General features: G+C 38.1%; 1 protein-coding gene across 3 annotated transcripts in view; it reads right to left on the bottom strand.

The window, feature by feature from the left end:
* TRDMT1 (tRNA aspartic acid methyltransferase 1) overlaps positions 1 to 11,816 on the bottom strand; it is a 49,096-nt gene extending 37,280 nt beyond the window's left edge. Inside the window, exons 1-3 of one of the 3 annotated variants that reach the window (XM_075997703.1) lie at positions 10,125 to 11,816; positions 2,172 to 2,355; positions 1,821 to 2,051 (exon numbers count right to left, since the gene is read on the bottom strand). In XM_075997703.1, coding sequence (XP_075853818.1) covers positions 1,821 to 1,884 — 64 coding nt within the window. In that variant the 5' untranslated portion in view covers positions 1,885 to 2,051; positions 2,172 to 2,355; positions 10,125 to 11,816. The remainder of the gene's footprint in view (positions 1 to 1,820; positions 2,052 to 2,171; positions 2,356 to 10,124) is intronic. The other 2 variants (XM_075997704.1, XM_075997702.1) reach the window with 2 other exon arrangements.
* Between the last annotated feature and the right edge of the window lie 8,650 nt (positions 11,817 to 20,466).

Genomic DNA, 20,466 nt, shown 5'->3' with positions numbered 1-20,466 from the left:
AGTGGAAGGAAGAACAGTTGGGAAACTATTTTAATCATTTAAATCAGAGATGATAGTATCTTAGATTTAGTATAGTAGCAGTGGCAATAGAAAAACTGTAGAAATTCAGGTTGCATTGGCTAACAGGATAAAAAATATTTAACCGTTCCATTAACTCAAAAAAATTTAGTTAAAATTATACAATTTCCCCAATCAAATTAGCAAAAGTTGAAAATGGATAATGTGTAATCCTGATGAATATGTAGTTGAGCAAGGCACTCATAAACCTCTGAAAAGCAACTTGCTATCTTAGCTTATGAAAAGCCTTTAGTTTTTCACTCAATAACTAGCACATAATAAATCTCATTGTTGAATGACTTGATTCAACATTTAGAAAACCTTTAAGAGAAAATCAGGATTTATGCTCAAGGATGTGGCTACAGCACATTGTACTTGCTAAAAAAATGAGGAATAATCTACGTATTCAACATTTAAGGAGTAGCTGAATTACAGTTTATGATAAAGTACTAAGCAACTTTTAAAATCATCTTCATGGTTTCAAGATACTGGAAAATGCTGAACATTATGTAACCTTACAAAATTAAGAGTGCAAATAGTATTAGAGTTTTTGTTTTGTTTCATACTGGTAAGTTTTAGTATGAGAAATGAAGCTAAAAAGCTAGCAAATTAAGTAGTAAAAATTTAATATTCACTAACCTAGTCTAGAATCAAAACTCAATACATCTGCTCAAAAAACTTACATGCTCAACCCATTATATACTGTTTGTGTCTTACAGTGTTGGTTTTGTGTTACCCTTGGTACCAAACAAGGAAGCAGGGAAGTTTCAGTTTGGTGGTTGTCTTAGTAATTTAAGAATAAACACTGGGCAAGTTCAAAGCTTATTCGTCACTCCATATCTCAGTGCCTAGCACGGAACGTGGCACAGAATAGGAACTCAAATATTTTTGAATGAATATCACCAAAAATAAATCTTTCAGTTCCAACTTAGCACCAAAGAAATTTAAAACCTCAAAATGAAAAAGGCACATAAAAAGTGATAGTGATAATAATTTATATTTGGAGTGACTACAAATGTGTAAGGCACTAATAAGCAGTTTACAGGCCTCATCTTTAATAATCATCATAATCCTCCTCTGAAAGTACTACGTTTCATACTTTAAAACCAGGAAACAGGTTTTAAAATTTTAAAGAACTAGCTAGAGGTCACACTGCAACAAAGCTTGAACTCCAGTTTGAACTCAGTTCTCTGGCATCTAAACGCAGAACTACAGAAAAACCACATACTTCTTTCCAAAAATCAGACTTCCCAGTTTTTCCTCTATGCTTCCCCTACAGTCCTATTTAGTATTCACTAACTAACTTCTACCTTGAACTGGGGTTAATCTTTCAAGACCCATCTCTCAAGGGCGCTTCCTGCTCAGCTCCCTCCCCTCCCCCGCTGTGACATCCTGGGGTAAAGGACCGAGTCCAGGCTTCTAGGGGACGACACACTTAGCACTGGGGCTTGGCACCAGGCCTGGAGCTCGCCCGTCTCCCTAACTTTGTCGATACCTTTTGAGTTTGATTTACAGCCCTGAGACTCCCAGCTCAGAAACTGGGCCCTAGGAGGCGGCTCGGCGCCGGGCGATGGAAGTCCCCGGCTGGAGGGGCCGACGGGGCGGCGCCCGGGGGCGGTTTCCAGGACAACCAAGGGCTTCTTCCTCCCTCCCCGCTCCCCGTCTCCGCCCCCGGCGTCTCGCCGCTCCGCCCCTCCCTGGCGCCGGTGCTTGAACCAAAGGCCTCGAGCGAATACTGAGAGGGCCGCGCGGTCGGCTCTCACCTCTCAGCGCGTGGTGCATGCCGCCCACGCCGCTGTACAGCTCCAGGACCCGCAGGGGCTCCATCCCCGCGCCGCCGCCGCTGCCTCCTCAGAGCCGGGCCTGCGGGTCCCTCCGCTCTTCCTTCCCCCGCGTCCGCGCCATCTCTCTGCCTCTGGTTCCGCGGCTTTTCAGTTCCCCCCTCTTCTGCCTTCCTGGGTTCAGTCTTCCCAGGGCTGCGCGGGGCCTCAGGGCTGGCAGGGATCGAGTTGGGGACAAAGGACAGAAAACAATAAGGCCTCCCAACTGAATTGCAGCCACTCAAGCCTAATTTACGCTCTATCTTCCTTATTTGGTGTTTTCCTGGGCCTTACCTGGAAGAGGAAAACGGGGCTCATTGGAGGGGTGAAAACTGCCTTTGCTTCCAGGTGAATTAACACTGGTTAGGACCCAGAAACAGCCTGCAGTTTTTCAGGCAGGCTGCTTTTCTGTCCCTTGGAAGTGTTCAGACATTGCTTCAACTAGTCTTGAGCACATACCGCGTGCTTGGTGGTGTGCCTGCATTGAGGTGATGGAGATAAATCAGTCCAGCTTCTTCCCTAGAGAAGGTCCCAGAATTGCAAGGACAAACACAGATCCAGAGGAACAGAGCCATTAGTGCCTGCTAATAATACAGAGGACAGTTGCAGTGACCATCACATGGGGCTTTTTATGGGTCTCCAAGTGCTACGACCTTGATGCTCCAGGATGGCCCAATGACCAATTGTTAAAGGCTCGATTACAAACTCAGATAAAGTAGCCATAGGGAGGAGAGGAAATGTACTCATTGTGAACAGTGTCCTTCTGTTTGTTCCCAATATTGCCACAGGTTAACTTTTGTTAGGAATTTGGAGGTACCACTTGTAATAACAATAACAGATTTGTTAGACACTATGCCTGCCTGCTAATGTAATGCCATTAAGTAAAATATGACTACTGTACCATTTTGATGTGGTCTATGAAATTAACTTTGTAAATGTGCACTGCCTTTAAATGCTTTGGCTTTTAATAGTCACTGATTTCAGATAAGAAGGGGTATGTGGTAGAAAGATACCAGAGAACCCAGTTTTAGCCCTGGCATTAACTGGTTGTGTGACTTTGGGACAAACCTCTTTCCTCATCTGTAAAATAAAGGGAAGGAAGAGAGGGAGACAGTTGCTGAGTTACAAGATTCCATAGCTGAAATTAGAATGTGAAAGAGTGAGTCTTAATTTGGTCACATGTTAATTATCTGTTCAAACTGAAATATCTAAAAAGAAAACATGTTTTATTTTCTGCTTTAAGCAAATGTACTCTTAAACCAACTCTACTTACAGAAACTATATACACACTGACATACATAATGCATGAAACAAATTTTTCTAATATTTATTACGTAACATTAGTACCATAAATTAATATGAATTCATAAAATATAAAAGGAGCTATATAGTCACAGTGATTTATATATAGTCAACAACCAACATATTAAATCTAGAATCTGTTCAGCAGTAGTGCTATAAATCAAAATAAATATGATGAAGGATCTCATTCATAGGGGAGAGAGAGTACATATACATGTGGCAGAGTTAATGAAAAATACCAACCTCCGGAGAGGAAGGGGGCTAAAACACCAGGCTGATAACAAACTTTCCACTGATACTTAAGGATCTTCACAATGTAGCCCCAAGCTTACTTTCCTTCCTTAACTTTGGTTTCTCCTCTTCTTGAGCTCTGCTATAAGCTAAACTGCCCAGCAGTCCTCAAACATACCCTTTCCTCCCCCACTTCTCTGCTTATGTTCCTTGTGTTCTTTACCTTGCCTAGAAATGCCCTACCCTTCTTCAAAACCTGTACTTCATATGGAACCTCACTTCTAGACTCCCAGGATAGAAATCCCGACTCAATTCCTCAATCTCCCTCATCTTCTGAAATACTGATCTCACCCATGCTTGTCATTAAATCCTGTAAGTTCTATCTATCAAGCCTAATGTTTCACCTCATATGTGCCACATCTTTATGTATTATTTCCTCTCTTAAGCTTATTACATGTGATAATCACTTCAAGAATAAAAGCTTCCTCCATAATCATCGTTTACAACTATCTCCATGGAAGAAGCTGTATATAAACCCCCTCAGATTACGTATGCACTTTCTTCCAATCACTAGCACAAATTATGTAATTTAGGAGAGAGTAGGGAGGGTTGGCTGGAGATGGCATGATAAGGAGTAGTTGAGGAGGAAAGTGGGATAAGCAGTAAGAAAATATATTATTAATACTTTTTCCCAAAGCAAATCCTGACTGTTCATAAGGGGGAAGATCTCTAGTCCCTTAGTTATGTCAATGTTATGTCCAATAGTGCTTATATTCTAATTAGAGAAACTCAACACCCTTTCTGAAAATACAAATATATATCAAACCTGGACTTTAGTATACTCAGTGCATTTTCTTGTAAAACAGAAAATGCATTTGTAAAAAAAAAAAAAAAATCAAAATGTCAGTTCATACCTGAAAAATAAGGGCACATATGAAGTATATCAGAAATAATTAAGGGGCACATCACAATACTAAGGGTTATATTAAAATAATAATAGCATATACTCAATTATTGAAGGGCTCATTGCATAACTTAGAATCTAATGACATTTTCTCCTTCTCCTACCTCTTATTTCACTGATCATTAATAACCAACAAAGTTAAATAAAGTTTGCCAAGTGCTTAAAATACTTTTTGCAGTCGCCTTAGAGTTTCCATGATCCATTCTTTATTCCTCAGTGAAAAATTATTTGGATTCCTATACAGGCTCATCTACAGGGAGAGAACACCCTGCCTATGGCAGTATCAAGGCATTCTGGCTTTACACAGAAAAAGAACCGTCTTTATCAATTGGATGGAAAATAAAAAAGTCACCATATGAGAATAAATTGACAATGAATGTCCTAAAGGGAGGAAATTATATTCAGAAGAAATTTGATTTGGAAGCACCCAGAGAGCCCATCTACTACTTGTGAGCTCCCACTTGTTCAAGAATGCTTTCCACCATGTTCCTGATCTGTCAGCGCTAAGCCAAGGCTTGCAAGCAGCTAATGAGGGGCCCACTGTACTACACAGAGTGAAATGTTGGGTGGTGAATAGCTTGAATTATTAGAAAACCTTTATTTATAGTCACCCAGAATCCAGTTTCTTTTAGATTCGTCCTCTGCATTGATTTTTAAAAACTTTTCCTCTTCTATAATGCTTTGCTTTGTGGTTAAGAATACAAGCTTGAAGCTAGGTGTGGTGGTTTACACTTGTAATTCCAGCTCTTTAGGAAGTCGAGGTAGGAGGATTGCTTGAGGTCAGGAGTTGAAGACCAGCCTGGGAAACATAGCAAGAGCAAACATAGCAAAATAAAAAAAATTAAAAAATCAAGAGGAATGCAAGCTTGAGAGCCAGGGTGTAGACAGGAATCACAGATCTGCTGCTTCCTAACTAGATAACCTGGAGAAAGCCACGTCACCTTTTTGAGCCCAAGTGTACCTCTAAAATGTATAAAGAATAATATAAATAAAGAACACAATAAATGTAATGTGTGTGAGTCATCTTGAAACAATCTCCTTCCACCAGGATCTGTGGAAAAATTGTCTTCCATGAAAAACAATCCCTGGTGCCAAAAAGGTTGGGGACTGTTGCTAAGTGATGCATTTTTAGTCCCTTCAACTGTGCCATGTGGCATGATTCAGACCTCTCCTGTTGATCAGACCTTAGTTTGGTGATGCCCATTTTAGGATCCATAACTGAACACTGCATGAACCCAACCGAACAAGGTCAGGGCAGCATACTGTAGAGTGGTCCAGATGGCTGCAGACATCCAAGGATTCTAGGGGAGCTTAGGCCTTGTAGGAGACATTTAGGAGTCCTGGGTTGGACCAGGGTGGAGTAAAGGTTGGAAGTCTGGAAGCCACACACCTGAGAAGGTGCTAAGCATGGAAGCATAGGAAGTTAGAGGACAGTCAGCAGCACTCATAGTAAGAGAGACACCCCTTAGCTGTTAACTTCCAGAAAGACCAGGATAGCTGTGAAGGGTGTGTCTATAGCTCTGGCAATCTTCAGGGAAACATTTTTAAGTGACTTTACCCTGGAGCTGGGGAGATCTGGTGTGCAGGGGAGGGGGAACCTATTAAGAGCATCCAGTCTTTTATTGACTCTTTCACATGCCAAGCACTGAAGACAGCTCAAATTAACTTCATTAACATTAAAACTTAATTCATCCCACTAGGCACATTTGAACTACTTAGCACATTTATAGAATATTTCCATCATTGTAGAAAGTTCTATTGGGTGGAGTTGTTCTAGAATGACAGTCTCTTGAAGCTACAATCTTTATGAGTAGTCCATCAATAAATAGTCCATCAATAAATAGTGTTGAAATAGGCATTAATTGCTTAATCATTGAAGACTGAGCACTGATTTAAAACAAGTGCCCCCAAAATATGGACTCAATAAAAGCAAACCTTTCAGAAAAACATTCCATCTCTTTCTCTAATATCAGCCACCATATTGATAGACTGTCACAAAGGAAAAGAAACAGGAACCAGCTGATGTGTCTATCAGTGACATGATAAACTTTGAAGGGAAAAAGAACAGATGGAAAATGAACCTCATGGTATCTTTAAGGATTGATACTTTTCTGTTGTAAGGTATATTCTAGTGACTTCTGACTGTGAATGATATCTTACAGTTATCTCTGAAGAAGAAAAAGGATAAATATTTTTAAAAATTAGAATCAAAAGTAAATTGAATTATACATCTTTTGCTGAAAAATGTAGAAACCATGCAGTTGGCCTTATAGGTTGCCATTTCCAAGTATTCAGGCACAGATTTTTAACATTGATTTTGCTCTTTGAGGTTATTTCTGAAATTTCTAATTTAAAAAGATTTTGCAGCAAATTTTAAAGATCATGTTTTAGTTAAAGATAATGCAGTTCTCTCTTTAAAACTGCGTTCATAAGCTCACAGAAAGTTAGAACTAGAAAGAAACTTAAGGACTATTTGGTGCATTGTTTTTCAAAGTATCTTTAGAGATAGAACCTTTTGATCAAACAAAATCTCATCCTAGAATCAGGAGCAGAGGGAGACAGGTAGATCAAGTGCACACACACACACACACACACACGCACAAACAGGGCTGTTCTGTCATTGAAGCGTGAATGCTAGCAAGCCCACAACACTGCCAGATCACCTCTTCTACTTCCATAGACATCCATGGCTGCCCCTAAGAGACACTGTGGGACACAGATTGTAAACCACTGATTTCATCCAACCTGCTTTAGAGAAGAAGACATGGTAATCCAGAAAAGTGTATGTCCTGCCTGGTAGCACAGCTAGGTGGAAAACAGGGAATTTCAGCTCAAATTCTTCCAGAGCTTTTTCCAGGGCTGGCTACACTATAACTCAGTACGAAAGATACTAAGTAAGCTCAGTTTGCCCAGGCCTGCGGGGTCCTTACACCCAGAGGCAAAGCCAGGGATTTTAAACCACAGCAGCCCTAGGAATGAGAATATGTTGCTTCCTGAGAATGGGCTGATCTGAGGACTGAGGACACCTTTTGAGATCTATGGAGCAAACTTGATCTGATGTGGCAATGCGTGTTACAAAGGCCAGGCAAAAAGATCAGTGTTGGTGCACAATAAAAGAGACTACCTCAGGGAATAATTTGTAACATTTATAATAGATTCTCTGCCCAGTCACTCCTGCAAAGACAGCTTGATACAATGTGAGGAATATGGTCCTTAGAATCTGATGGATTAATATGAACCCTGCCTCTAATACTCTTTCTTCACCTATGAAATGGATAATATTTGACAACAAGGTAGTTGTTGTATTCAACTATTAATTGACATATGTATGTATATCAGTAATGTACCTAGAATAATAAATACTGGTTTCCTTCCACTTTCTGAACAACTTTGTCATAACATAAAATATAACCCATTTTTTTCTAAAAATACATAGAATTATTTTCCTAGTATGTTTTCAAAAAGGGTATATTACCAAGAGATTAACATGTGTATTACCTTACAAGATGCCTTTCCTTATTGTTTTTTTTTTTTTTATTACAGCCTTCATCCTTTTCAGGTGGGAAAACATGACCCATGTTGGGAATATGAGAGATAGAATTTAGTGCCTTCCAGGGCTGCTGTTATTACTTTGTTACTTTTCTCTAGTAATTCACTCGAGCATTCAGAACTGTTCCAGGTAACCAAATCACACAAACAAGACCCAGCAACACCAGGAATGGGAAAACACACACACACACACAACTTCATAGTCTTTTTTTTTTTTTGCAGCATCATCAGACCTGATAAACTACAACCCAGAGAAAAATCATAGACAAAGATGTTTACTTTTACCTGTGCTAATTAGGTACTACTTTAGCTAGACAACAATATCACTTAAAATCCTTCTCATATGATCCAATAGTGATAAAAATAACTAAACTGTAATAACAGTTCCATAGTACTGCCATCACTATATCTATTCCTTCTATCAGAAAAAACTTTGTATTTATTTAAAATTGTTAAAATTTACCTTCTCAGCGTTGAAAGTCATTTATGTGGGCATAATATAAACCACACACACACTTTATCCTTTAAATTTTCTTGTAATGTTCCAGAGGTTATCAAAGCCTTACTTTAGAGAGTTAAACTTACTCCTGCACATCCAGACGAGGGGTATTTCATTACCATCTAAGGTAATTACCGTTAAAAGTTAAAATACATAAATCCCCAAAGGGATTTGTACTATGTTTAGTCACTCAGACAAAACTGAGGGACTAAAATAGACCATATTTCACTAGATGGCAAAAGTATGCTTGACTAATAGGATAATATCAATAAGACAATATAGACCTATAAGTTTCAAAGAACTTTATAAATGTTAAAAATGTTTATTAACCCATTTTAGACTTATGGGCTTTTCTTTTTTAATATTCAGGGTTTTACAAAGAATAAAAAGTAGAAAACTTCATGTGATTCACTCAATGTCACATAAATAAATATTCTGCATGTTGACAGATTTATTTACAAATCACACTATGATATTTTTAAAAGAAGGGAAATTAGAAGGTAACACTAGTTTGGTTTTTTCCAAAAAAAATGTCTGGAAGGCATCAACAACAAGTGAAAGGGAGTTAGTACATATTTTGCGGAAGAATTTCACTTTAGGAGTTAAACATGATTCTGGTTAGGAAAGAATGTCAGGAATCTGCATGTCATATCTTTTTTTACTCCTTTCATTTTAGGACCAAATCCTAGCATAGGGTGGAAAAAGAATGCAACAAAGAACATTATTTATATCTTTGTGGAGTTCACAGTTTTAAAATCCAAAAACTTACGATTGCAGTTTTATCATATCGCTTGTTGCCTAGAGGGACGAGACACTAGTATTTGGAAAAATGTTTAATTATCACCTAAAGTTCCAGGGGCCTAATCAGCAAACATTAGAAAAACCCAGAGTATTAGAAGCCCAATCCAACTGCAGGAATGTCTCTTCTGACCATTCTGTCTCTTTTTTGCTAATAATAAGATATTTATGCCCATTACACATAATTTGGAAAATAGGGAAACATATAAAAAAGAAAATAAAAAAGCTACAAGAGATAACTATAGTTAACATTTTGATGTGCCTTTCTGTAGTCTTTGCATGGGTTGTATTTTATCCAAATCAGAATCATACATATATATTTTATACCTTGATCTTTCACGCCTAACATTTTATATTATCAGTTCAGTAAGCATATCAAAGAGATATATAATTTTTAAAATGTTGTCTTTATTTTTCCTGAATTTTAAAAATAATACAGTCCAGTTTCTAGGAGTAAAACAATTTACAAAAATATACAAAATAAAAGAGACATCTTTCTATAAATCATGATTCCATCCTTCCCTCCAAGAAAACCCACCACTTTTAGGTTTGTGGAATATCATCTTCAAAACTATGAAAAGAAAGTCATAGGTATGTGCTCAGGGTTGCATATATATGTCTATGTGGGAGTTTTCATGTTAAAAAAATAGTTATGCCTGAAATGCGAAACATAATAATAATTTAAACATAATACATTTTGTTTAGTCTGTCCTAAGACTACTGTCTTTTAGTATACATGGGAATCTAGGATCACCTTACAACTGTGAAAAGTTAACAGTTTTCTAACTTCCTCCCAACACTATTTTTAAACACATTTTAGCTCCTGAAACAATAAGTCAGTCCCAAAAAGTCTGCTATGAGGAAAAGATTACACATGAACATTTCTAAGATCTCACTCACTCACCTTTAAAGCTTTACTTTGTGAATAGGGCAGGCACAATGACAGTCACAATCACAGTCCTGCATATATAAACCATCTTGTCCTCAGCTGTATCAGCTCCTTTAGTGATGATTAGTTGAAGTCAGGCCCTCCTCAAAGTGATTCTCTTTCATTTTACCCTTCATGTGATGTTAAAGAGCATGTTTTGGCTCAAGCACCCGAACACTAGAAACCACATTCCAAAGTAAAATACAAGAGGATAATGCAAAATTTTCAAAGGAAGGGTTCCAAAAAGAGTTACATAACTCTTAGAGCCATTTACCCATGTTGAAAGTATAAAAGAGTGGGAGATTATTGGAGAACGTTGTACAGCATGCTCCAGACTGATCTTTCTCCTAGGAAGATCTGTAGGAGCTGTCTGTTCCTCATCTCAAGCCTAAGGCAAGGAGCTTCAAAGAACCACCCAGAGAGTTTAAAACTGTAACCCTGTCACCCATGAGTTTTGAGTTTTGCAAGAGAGAGAGCTGTCTTAAATCTTGTTCAAGGCATCCCCAGCAGGAAAAGAAGGTACCATCCCAAAAGAAGCAAGAAGTGTACGACTGAATGACTCCTGGGGGCTGTGGAGACAGTCACCCAGAAGCTGGAAGGCATGTGCATTTCTGCATGTCAGGGGAGCTTTGTGATAGAGAGAGATCCCCAGTGGTGAGATGTCTCCAAAGAAGCACCTGCTAAAAAAAGGGGCCAGTTTTAAATACGTGCCAAACCCAGAGTTGTAAACACCAGATTGCCAACCATACTTGTCAAGAAAGAACTTTCTTATCTCTGCCACCTCTTTCCCTCTATGAGCTCTAATCCTGGAGCAGCAAGCAAAGTTAGTTAGCAAGTTGGCGGAGGAGGAACGAGGTACCTAAGCAATGACAGTGAGAAATCCAGGACTCCCTTTTCCTGAGGTTTCAGCACAGTCGAGCCAGGGGAGGGAAGACAATTAACTTTAAAGCAAGATTGAAACTCCCAGTACTACATAGACATGGACACTATAAATTACTATGATTATGTTCCTCATTTGAAGCAATCAGAGAATTTGGTTTTCGCAAGGGTTTCCAAAAAAGTCATGGGAACTACATGAATTTGCATTTGTAGAATGATCATTTATTAACTGCCCACTTGCCTTCCTATTCCCTCCTGCCCTTTGTTTTTGGACACGGGTCCTTTTTTTCACCTCTTTGATGCCATAATTTAATAACAACAACACCAACAACCACCACCTCCCACACTTATTGAGTGCTTACTGTGTGCAAGACACTCTACTATGTGTTTTGTCTACATTTCTCATTTCATCTTCATACAACTCTCTATTATTAGCACTCCCATTTTCCATATAAGGAAAGGGAGGCTTTCCCGAGGTTGCACCATTAGGAAGCAGAGGAGCTGGGAATTTAACCCAGACATTCTGACTCCAGCGCCCCCCATCTTCCCCTGAAAGAATGAATGAAATATAGTCTCCAAGTTTGAAAGATACACAATATCAGACTTGCTTTCTTTACTAAAACGTATGCGGATCTCCTCCATTTCATGGGAAAATTGAAATTTTCCATTGAAGGAGAATTTGAATTAAAATTCCACTGAAGGAGAATTAGTAGAAAGGTAAACATAGCTATTTTTTTGTAATCAGAAAATCTGCTGAGGTACAGACTTATTCCAGACTTCAGGGTGATGTCATTATGTCAACAATCCTAAAGCTTTCTTAATTTAGACAAAAAAAAAAAACAGCAATCACAACAATAATATCTAAAAATGATAAAGCTTTACTTTTAAAAACCAAATTTCCATAATTTTTTAAATCAGTTGAATCAATTTTATTCTCATGACAATCCTGTGAGTAGGTGTTGTTAATATTTTTGATGAGGAAAATAAAATGAAAAGCTTTCAAAAATTGTGATTTGCTTAAAAATCAAACAGCTAATACATGACAGCACTAAAAGACACATGTATCAACTCATTTTTGTATCAACTTCTAAAAACCTCTTCGTTATCAATGGTTACATTAATCATTCTTGATCTTTAATGCGTCCTATTTCTCAGTCATCAAAATGCTTCACAAATTCTCTTACACATACTGAATCCCTCACTTCCTTCAATGAGATAATTCATGACGAGTAGGAATGCGTGTGGTTTTCGGATACAGAAACTCGGGTCTCAAGAGACAACCAAGTCAGCCAAGTCAACGGAATACAAGAATCACATAGGATCTCACAAACCTGAGTTGGGTTTACGTCCTAATATGGAAAGGCATGCCTTTTCTCACTAGCGAGATTATCCTAGAATTTCAGAACCATGCCCATATATTTATTTCACAGCAACCTAGTCATCTGGATTGCCCCACTCTGAGAAAGCAAAGATCCATGCAAACAATTAGTCCTGCAAATTAAATGCCTGACTTTTTAATATTTTTTTCTGTTTTGAATTCCCAAAATTAAATCATTCCTTTCTACCTATTCTTAATTTTCTCATATGCAAAAAGACTCATCAGTTTCCCCATTTTCCAACCCTATACTTTTCATCCTCTATGTGGTACCACAGTATCGATTCACTAGCACAGTGGTTCTCAGAATCAGCTGGAAGTCGTGTAAAAACACAAATTGCTGGGCCCCACCCACACCCAGAGTTTCTGATTCAGTCCGTCTGGTGTAAGAACTAATAGCTGGAATCTCTTAACACATCCCCAGGTGACGCTGACGCTGCAGGTCTGGGTGGCACACTTTGAGAATCACTGCACTAGTGTGTCCCACACACGTTCTCCTAATGGATCCTTCCAGAAAAGCATTCAGATGCCAAGGCTCATGCATTGCACACATGGTGCAAAATGGCTTGGCCTCACATGGAAGGCTTCTATCTGGAGAACAAAGAAATATTTGTTATGACTCATTGCCTTTTTCAAGCTTTTCCAACCCCAAAATTAAAAACAGAAAAGGACTAAATTGAAAGCAAAATGAAAACAGCTACAGTAACACTGTCTAAATTTTGAGATCTATGGCATAGTTTCTGCAGTTAGGACAGAAGATATGCCTGCAATTCAGGTGAGTCCTAGGCTGAACACACCGGAAGCTGGGACCTTCGAGGCTCCCATCAAAACCTGGAGCACAAGCTAGGGGGCTCCTCTACTCCCCCAGAAGCCAGTTCAGCTTCCTGGGTTCTGGCTTGTTTTTTCTGTAAGTTCTTCCATACAGCTCTCCAAACACATAATCAACCTGTAACTCTTTTAATTAACTAACTTTTTCTACAACTTCTCTCCTATTTGTTAACACAGAAAAAAAAAATATCAATCTCCAATAAAGAACTGCTATTGGAACAGCAAACAGGTAGACTGAAAATTTGAAGAGAGAAACTACCGAAGGAATTTCCTTAGAGTTCCTTCCTTTTTGTAATTATCATCTCTAGACAACTGTCAGAGGAGACTTTAATTCCATTTTTCATCTCTTTGGGGAAAAGAATAAGGCATCTTATGATATGGTATAATGCATTTCAGGATTCTATTTTAATGATCAAAAGTATGACTTAATATTTTAAACAGCACTGTTACATTAAATAAAAAATAATTGACAAGAAGTATTGTTATTATAGGATATAACATTTCTGCTTAGAAAAAAAAAAGCTCTACCTTTAACATATCAATATATTCCAGCAAATACTGACCTTTCACTCTGATCACCATGAGTCCATTAAATTTCAAAATACAGGCCAGCCAACGAATAAGATGCTACTAAGTAATAAACCTATGCCATCCAAATGGAATTTTTCTGTCTGGGTCCAAAGAAAAGAAAAGAGAAGCATAATGGTAAGGTTACTGAATACCCAGATCTTGAAGTAAGTCATTCTGTATGAGCATGAGTCACAAAAACTATTTCCTTAGTGATAAAAGTTGCCTAAGTAACATCAATGCCTTCCTCTGCTAAGAAGCGTATGGGCAGTGTGTTGGGTTTCTAACCCAAACCCACACTAGTCATAGTCACTTCCTTTACTTAATTGCTAACTGCTCTTCCCAGCTGCAGTTTGGGGCCCGTGTTTTATGTAGTAACCCAGCAACTAGTGATTATGCTCTATTTTATCAAGAAGAACAAAGCAGGAGACTTTACATTTCCATGGATTTCAGAGTAAAAGTCAAGGCTCTTTCACCAAGGACTTTAGGGAGTTATTAGGAAACTATTCCACTAGATCTGAACGCGGCCACATCATTATGCAAGACTTACAGACAAAATAATGTAACAGAGAAGAGAGGAGTAGATTAGGTGCCCTCTGAGAGAGAAGGAAGGTAAAGTTTTATTCATTTCTGTGTCCTTAGCACCTAACAGAGAGCCTGGCATATACATAAGGACTCAGAATACATCCACTGAATGGAGTTGCCGGCTCTCTTCAGAATAATCCAATCTATGAGGTGATCATGTCACCTACTGAGTTAGGATTTCACCAGGCTTTTTAACACTTGTCTGCATTCATTTCCCCTATATCCACTTTAGGACTGTGATATGGGCTGCTCTTGCCTTTGCATACACGTGAAGTACATTAAGCATGCTTTATTTTATAATAAAGCTGGTGTCCATGAGCCTTACTTGGGGAAATCTGATATACAAAAGCAACGCGATTAGTATTGCCCAGGAAAACTTAAAAACTGGGTAGTTAGCTCATATAATCAGGAATGCTGCTTTGGTTTGATCTTGAGAATCTTAGTAGCCCTGTGATTCCCCAAGTCTCCTCTCACTTCAGCAAACTCTCCCATTATTCTTGGAATTCTTGGATTGCAAAATATCAGTACTAAATTAGAACTAAAACCTTAACAAATTTCCCTAAAATTCATACTAATAGAGAGAGAGCATGGGGAGAAGTTGTTCTTACTTGCAGAGGTAATGTGTTTCAAAAATGTGTTCAGTTTCTTTCTTTTCCACTAGCAAATGTGGTTAAGCATTGCTATTCATTTAAATGTAAGCAGGATTCAAATGTCATAATTATCAATTCATTCTGGTGGGTTGAGTCAGAATTAAGAAATGAGATCTCCACAGAAAACCCCTCAAAATGTCTATGGACTTCTTGATGACTCATGAAGGGCACAATATTCTCCGAATCAAAATGGGTCCCATTGCTGCATCAGAACAGGAAAAAAGAAATACCCCAAAGAGGTAGGCAGACACCATGATAAGAACATCAAAGGGAAATAGGGGTGCCACCAACAGCAGTACAAAATTACCATGGCATATAATGTACCTTAGTACAGTGAGGTTTAAGCTTGGAGTCTGGAACCAGAAGTCCTGGCTTCAAATCCTAGATCTGCCACTTCCTGGCTGGATGAATTTGAGTAAGCTATTTAACTTCTCTGTGACTCAGTTTCTCCATATGTCAAATAGGGCTGTTGTGAGGATTAGCTAAGTTAACAGACACAAAAGTACTTAAAGTAGGCACTCGATATACGTAAGCAATTATTATGATTACCATTTTCCTATCTAAGCCAGACTCTGGGTCTAATCATGATATCACAGTATGCTTGGTTATCATTGTTTAGAGTTCACTGAAGGACTCAGAGTTAATCAAGGACTGTGAAAGTCAGCCCAGAATTAGCAAAATAAAAACCCTGATCAGACATATATAGATCTCTGCAGTGTATTCTAATTGCACGAGTCTAACCTCCTAAAGTTCTAAAGATGGCATATGAGTAAGTTATAATATACTATCAGATCATTTTTTCATCATTTATGTTATGAAGAATATGTACTTAATCTATAGTAAGCTCAAATTCCACAATATTTGTTGTCTTTATTCCACATATCCATATAAATCACATTAGAGTGCATATGTCTAGTAGTACTTAGCTAATTAGAAATATAAAACCTTACTCAGTGGTTTAGAAACCATTGCAGTAGAATTACCAAAAGGGCTGCCAATCCCTTTATTCTACTACAGTTAACTCCAAATGGTCTTTCTTGAGTTACATCTTATTATTATTTAATGAATTTTCTTAATCATTTTGCCTTGCATAGTTTTATCATTACACCATTTGATTTCTTACATTTGCTACATGACTTCATTTAGGATTACTTGTGTGAGTTTTTTCTTACACTTTGTCTTTTTATTTTCATTTTAAAAAATTTTTTTATTTCAAAATATTATGGGGTACAAATGTTTTTGGTTACATGGCTCGCTTTTATAATGCTTGAGTCAGGGTTATAGGTGTGCCCATCACCCAGATAGTTAGTGTTCATTGTACCCCTTAGGTAGGTTTCACCCATGTCTCCCACCTCCTCCCCACTCCTTGATTTCCACTGAGTTTTACTTCCCTCTGTTCATATGTGTGCTCATCAGTTCCAAGTTAATAGCAAGTCTATGTGGTGTTTGTTTTTTCCATTCTTTAGATACTTCACTTAGGATAATGGCCTCCAGTTCCATCCAAATTGTTGCAAAAGGCATTAATTCATCCTTTTTCATGGCTGAGTAGTACTCCATGGTATACATATGTCACATTTTGTTAATCCACTGAAGAACTGATGGGCACTTAGGTTGATTGCAGAATGTTTGCATTTGCAATTGTGAATCTTGCTGCAATAAACATCCGAGTGCAGGTGTGTTTTTGATAAGACTTCTTTTCCTTTGGGTAAATACCCAGTAGTGTGATTGCTGGATCAAATGGTAGCTCTATTTTAGTTGTTTGAGGAATTTCCATACTGTTTTCCATAGAGGTTGCACTAATTTGCAGTCCCACCAACAGTGTATAAATGTTTCTTTCTCTCTGCAGCCATACCAGCATCGATGGTTTTTGGACTTTTTAATAAAAGCCATTCTAACTGGGGTAAGGTGATATCTCATTGTGGTTTTAATTTGCATTTCCCTGATGATTATTGACCTTGAGCATTTTTTCATATGTTTATGGGCCATTTTTCTATCTTCTTTTGAAAATACTCTCTTCATGTCCTTTGCCCACTTTTTAATGGGGTTGTTTTTTTTTTTTTTTTCCTTGCTGATTTTCTTCAGCTCTTCTGGTAGATTCTGGTAATTAGCCCTTTGTCAGATGTACAGGTTGTGAATATTTTCTCCTATTCTGTAGGTTGTCTATTCACTATGTTGATTATTTCCTTACTGTGAAAAAGCTTTTTAATTTAATCAAGTGCCATTTATTTATTTTTGTTGTTGTGATTGCCATTGGGGTCTTCTTCATAAATTCTTTGCCTAGACCAATATCTAGAAGCCAAATTTCATTTCTAACCTCCATAAATCAAACTTGTCTTTGTCACCATAACTAGAAACCAAAGCTTCATGGGATATATTTTAAGCTCTGAGTCTATCAAACATTTTCATGAGTAAATGTAATACCCAATATGCTGAAGAAAATCATTTCACTGGATGAGTGAATGTGACATGCCAGAGTTAAGGCATCTCTCAATTGTCCATTTTTGGAAATATCCATCAATTCATTTATCAGTTTTAAATAAGTAGGATGGAGTTCTTTTATTTTTCCTAAATAAACAGAAAAGAGATTATGACCATATAGGTGACCAATGCTTTCTTTCCAATATCACAGGTTACCATAAAGACAAATCAGAAATTATTTAATAATTTTTTTCAGTTCTTTTAAAGAAAACTGGACTATAAAACAAAATTATTATTATTATTATTATTAGATCCCTTACATAAATATTTCCAGAAATAAACTTCTACCACTTAGGAACTACATGACCTCCTTGAAATAGACAGTGTAAATTCCCAGGTTGCAGTATCATGACCTTTTTCTCTATCCCCGCACCCCCCCACACCAAAAAAAAAGGCAAAAACAACATTATGACACACTAGGTAAATACCTGCTAGAGTTCTTGTGACAGTCTCACTCAGCTAGTAACTAAAGTGTGATGATATCTTCTAGGGATCTCTCAAATGACATCAGGTTTCATAACTGCACTGGTGGATTTTTTTGTTTCTTGGTTACTATTGTTTTTGATCAAATAAACCAATCCTGAAAATCTAGCTTAGCTTCTTTGTCTAATATCAGCTGAAATTTTGTTTTGTTTTGTTTGCCCTCCATATGTTAATTAACATCTTTTGTTCCTCCTATATACTTCTCAGCTTCTCATTCCCCTGTTAGAGATTGAGAATTAGACCTCGATGAAGTTAAAAATTATATATCTGTTCAGTAGAGAACTATTATCTGCTCCTCCCCAAATGTTCAAAGACATCTCTCAGAAAGGAGCTTTACATTTCTTTTACTCTGATCTTTTGAAAACTGTTTTAGAGAATACTAAAGAAGTTCCTGATTTTATATTAGCTGTGGAATCCAGACTAACAGACTCAGAACAGCTAAAGGACAATATAAGATGGTCAACATTAACTATTCGTTAAGTGAACAGATTAGAAATGCTGTAAAATGTAAAGCCACATGATCCAGTTATACTTCAGCTTCATGAGATTTTAATTTATATAAACAAAAGAAGACATTCCCAGATTAGGGGATCTGAAAGACCATTCTTCACTTCATATTAACTTCCCATCTAAATATTTCTGCCTAGAATGCATCTGTTCTCTCAGTCACCCTGTCCAGAAAGCTCAGAGCCCACTTGATTTTGCTTGTTCTCCCCCTAACCTCACAAGCTCCAGTAGTCATTTCTGCTTCAAGCTCCCTTTACCAACTCACTTTATCTACTACAAGCAGCCCTCAAATCAGCCTCCCCAATTCAGCCTCCACCCCCTAAAATACAGCTACAAAACATGTCTTTCTCTTAGTCAAGAATTGCAGTGAATTCCCACTGCCCACCATCTTAATTATCAACTCCTCTCTGTGGCATTTCGTACTCCAACGCATGGTCCCATGGCAGCTTTCAATTGCCTTCCCCCACTACAACTGCTCCATAATCCAGCAACCCTGAGATTCTTCCTGGTTCCCTAAATGTCCCTAGCACTCTCTCATCTACACAATTTTTTTAGAATGTTTAATCAGCACAAGCATCCTTTCTCTAACACGATAAGCTGTAGAAATTGTACCCATTCCTCAAATACCATCCTTCCTAACTACATTTTCTGGTCTCCCCCAAATGGATACGATTATTTCTTCATGCAAACCCTTCAGCATTTCATTCTTATCTTTCCCACAGGACTCACTTACCACATTCTGCTATGTGTTCCAGGTCTATATGTGCCTCCTAATTCTTCTACAAGGCTATGAGCTCCCTAGAGGTATAATGAGTTTCTTACTAACGTGAATAGACTAAGAAGCATTGCAGGCAGTGTGAAAAAATGAATGCATCTACCTGTTGAGTGGACTACTACCAGGAAAGACCAGAAGGTGGGGAAAATATGGCACATTCATGGAATAGTGGGGATCTTGGGGCCCTACTGAAATTGCTGCCTAGTGGGGAACAGTGGAAAATGAGGACGGCTGTGCATACTTAGCATAGCTTTCAAAGGCCACGCATTAGCTATAAGCTTCAACCTCCTCTTCAGCAAAACGTGTGTTTATTACCACTTGTGAGTATTTTGTTTGTTCCTTGGCTTGAGTATTGTCTCTCTCTACCACATATACACACATGCAGACTCAACTCTACGTGTCAGGAAGCTTTGGGCCATGACTGCCTTGTTCACCTTCCCCAGTGTCTGGCAGAGGGCCAGGCACATGGCAAATATTCAATAAATATGTTCTGAGTAAACAAATGAAAGTTGTGATTCATAATACCTAATAAAGATTAAATGCAATCATAGCTGCCGTGACTAGCACAGTGCTTAAACATAATAAGCACCAGTAAATATTAGTCCCATTCCCCATTCTTTCCTTCTAGGAACCTCATACTGTGTTTCTCCGAAAATAAGACCTACCCATAATATAAGCCCTAGCAGGATTTCTAAGCATTTGCAGGATAGAAGCACTACCCTGAAAATAAGACCTAGTGATGGGCGTGGCTACGCAGCGTATCTGCACAACCCATGCACTTCCTTGCAGAGTGGTAAAGAAGAAGAGCAGCCCTTCTCATCTGCCCCATGAGAGCTCTAGTGCTCGACATGAGAGACTGGGGCCAATGGTTCTAAAGGCAATAGAGCTGCAAGAAATTCAGGATGGAATTCGGGGTTTGGAGAGTTATGATGTTCCAGAAGAAGACGACTTAACTATATTTGAATAAATGTAGATTGTTGTGCCGTACTTAAAAAAAAAAAATAACACATCCCCTGAAAATAAGCCCTAGGGTGTCTTCATGAGGAAAAATAAATATAAAACCCTGTCTTATTTTCGGGGAAACACGGTACATTCGACAATTGTGGGTGCCTCTTCTCTACTGGTTAGAGATTGAGTAGTGAGTGAGAGACCAATCCTTGCACTCATGAAACGTACATTCGAGGGATGGGG

This window comes from Microcebus murinus, chromosome 25, assembly GCF_040939455.1.
Source record: "Microcebus murinus isolate Inina chromosome 25, M.murinus_Inina_mat1.0, whole genome shotgun sequence".
NCBI lineage: Eukaryota > Metazoa > Chordata > Mammalia > Primates > Cheirogaleidae > Microcebus > Microcebus murinus.
The sequence above is the reverse complement of the archived record's forward strand: the minus strand, read 5'-3'. Positions and strand labels throughout refer to the sequence as shown.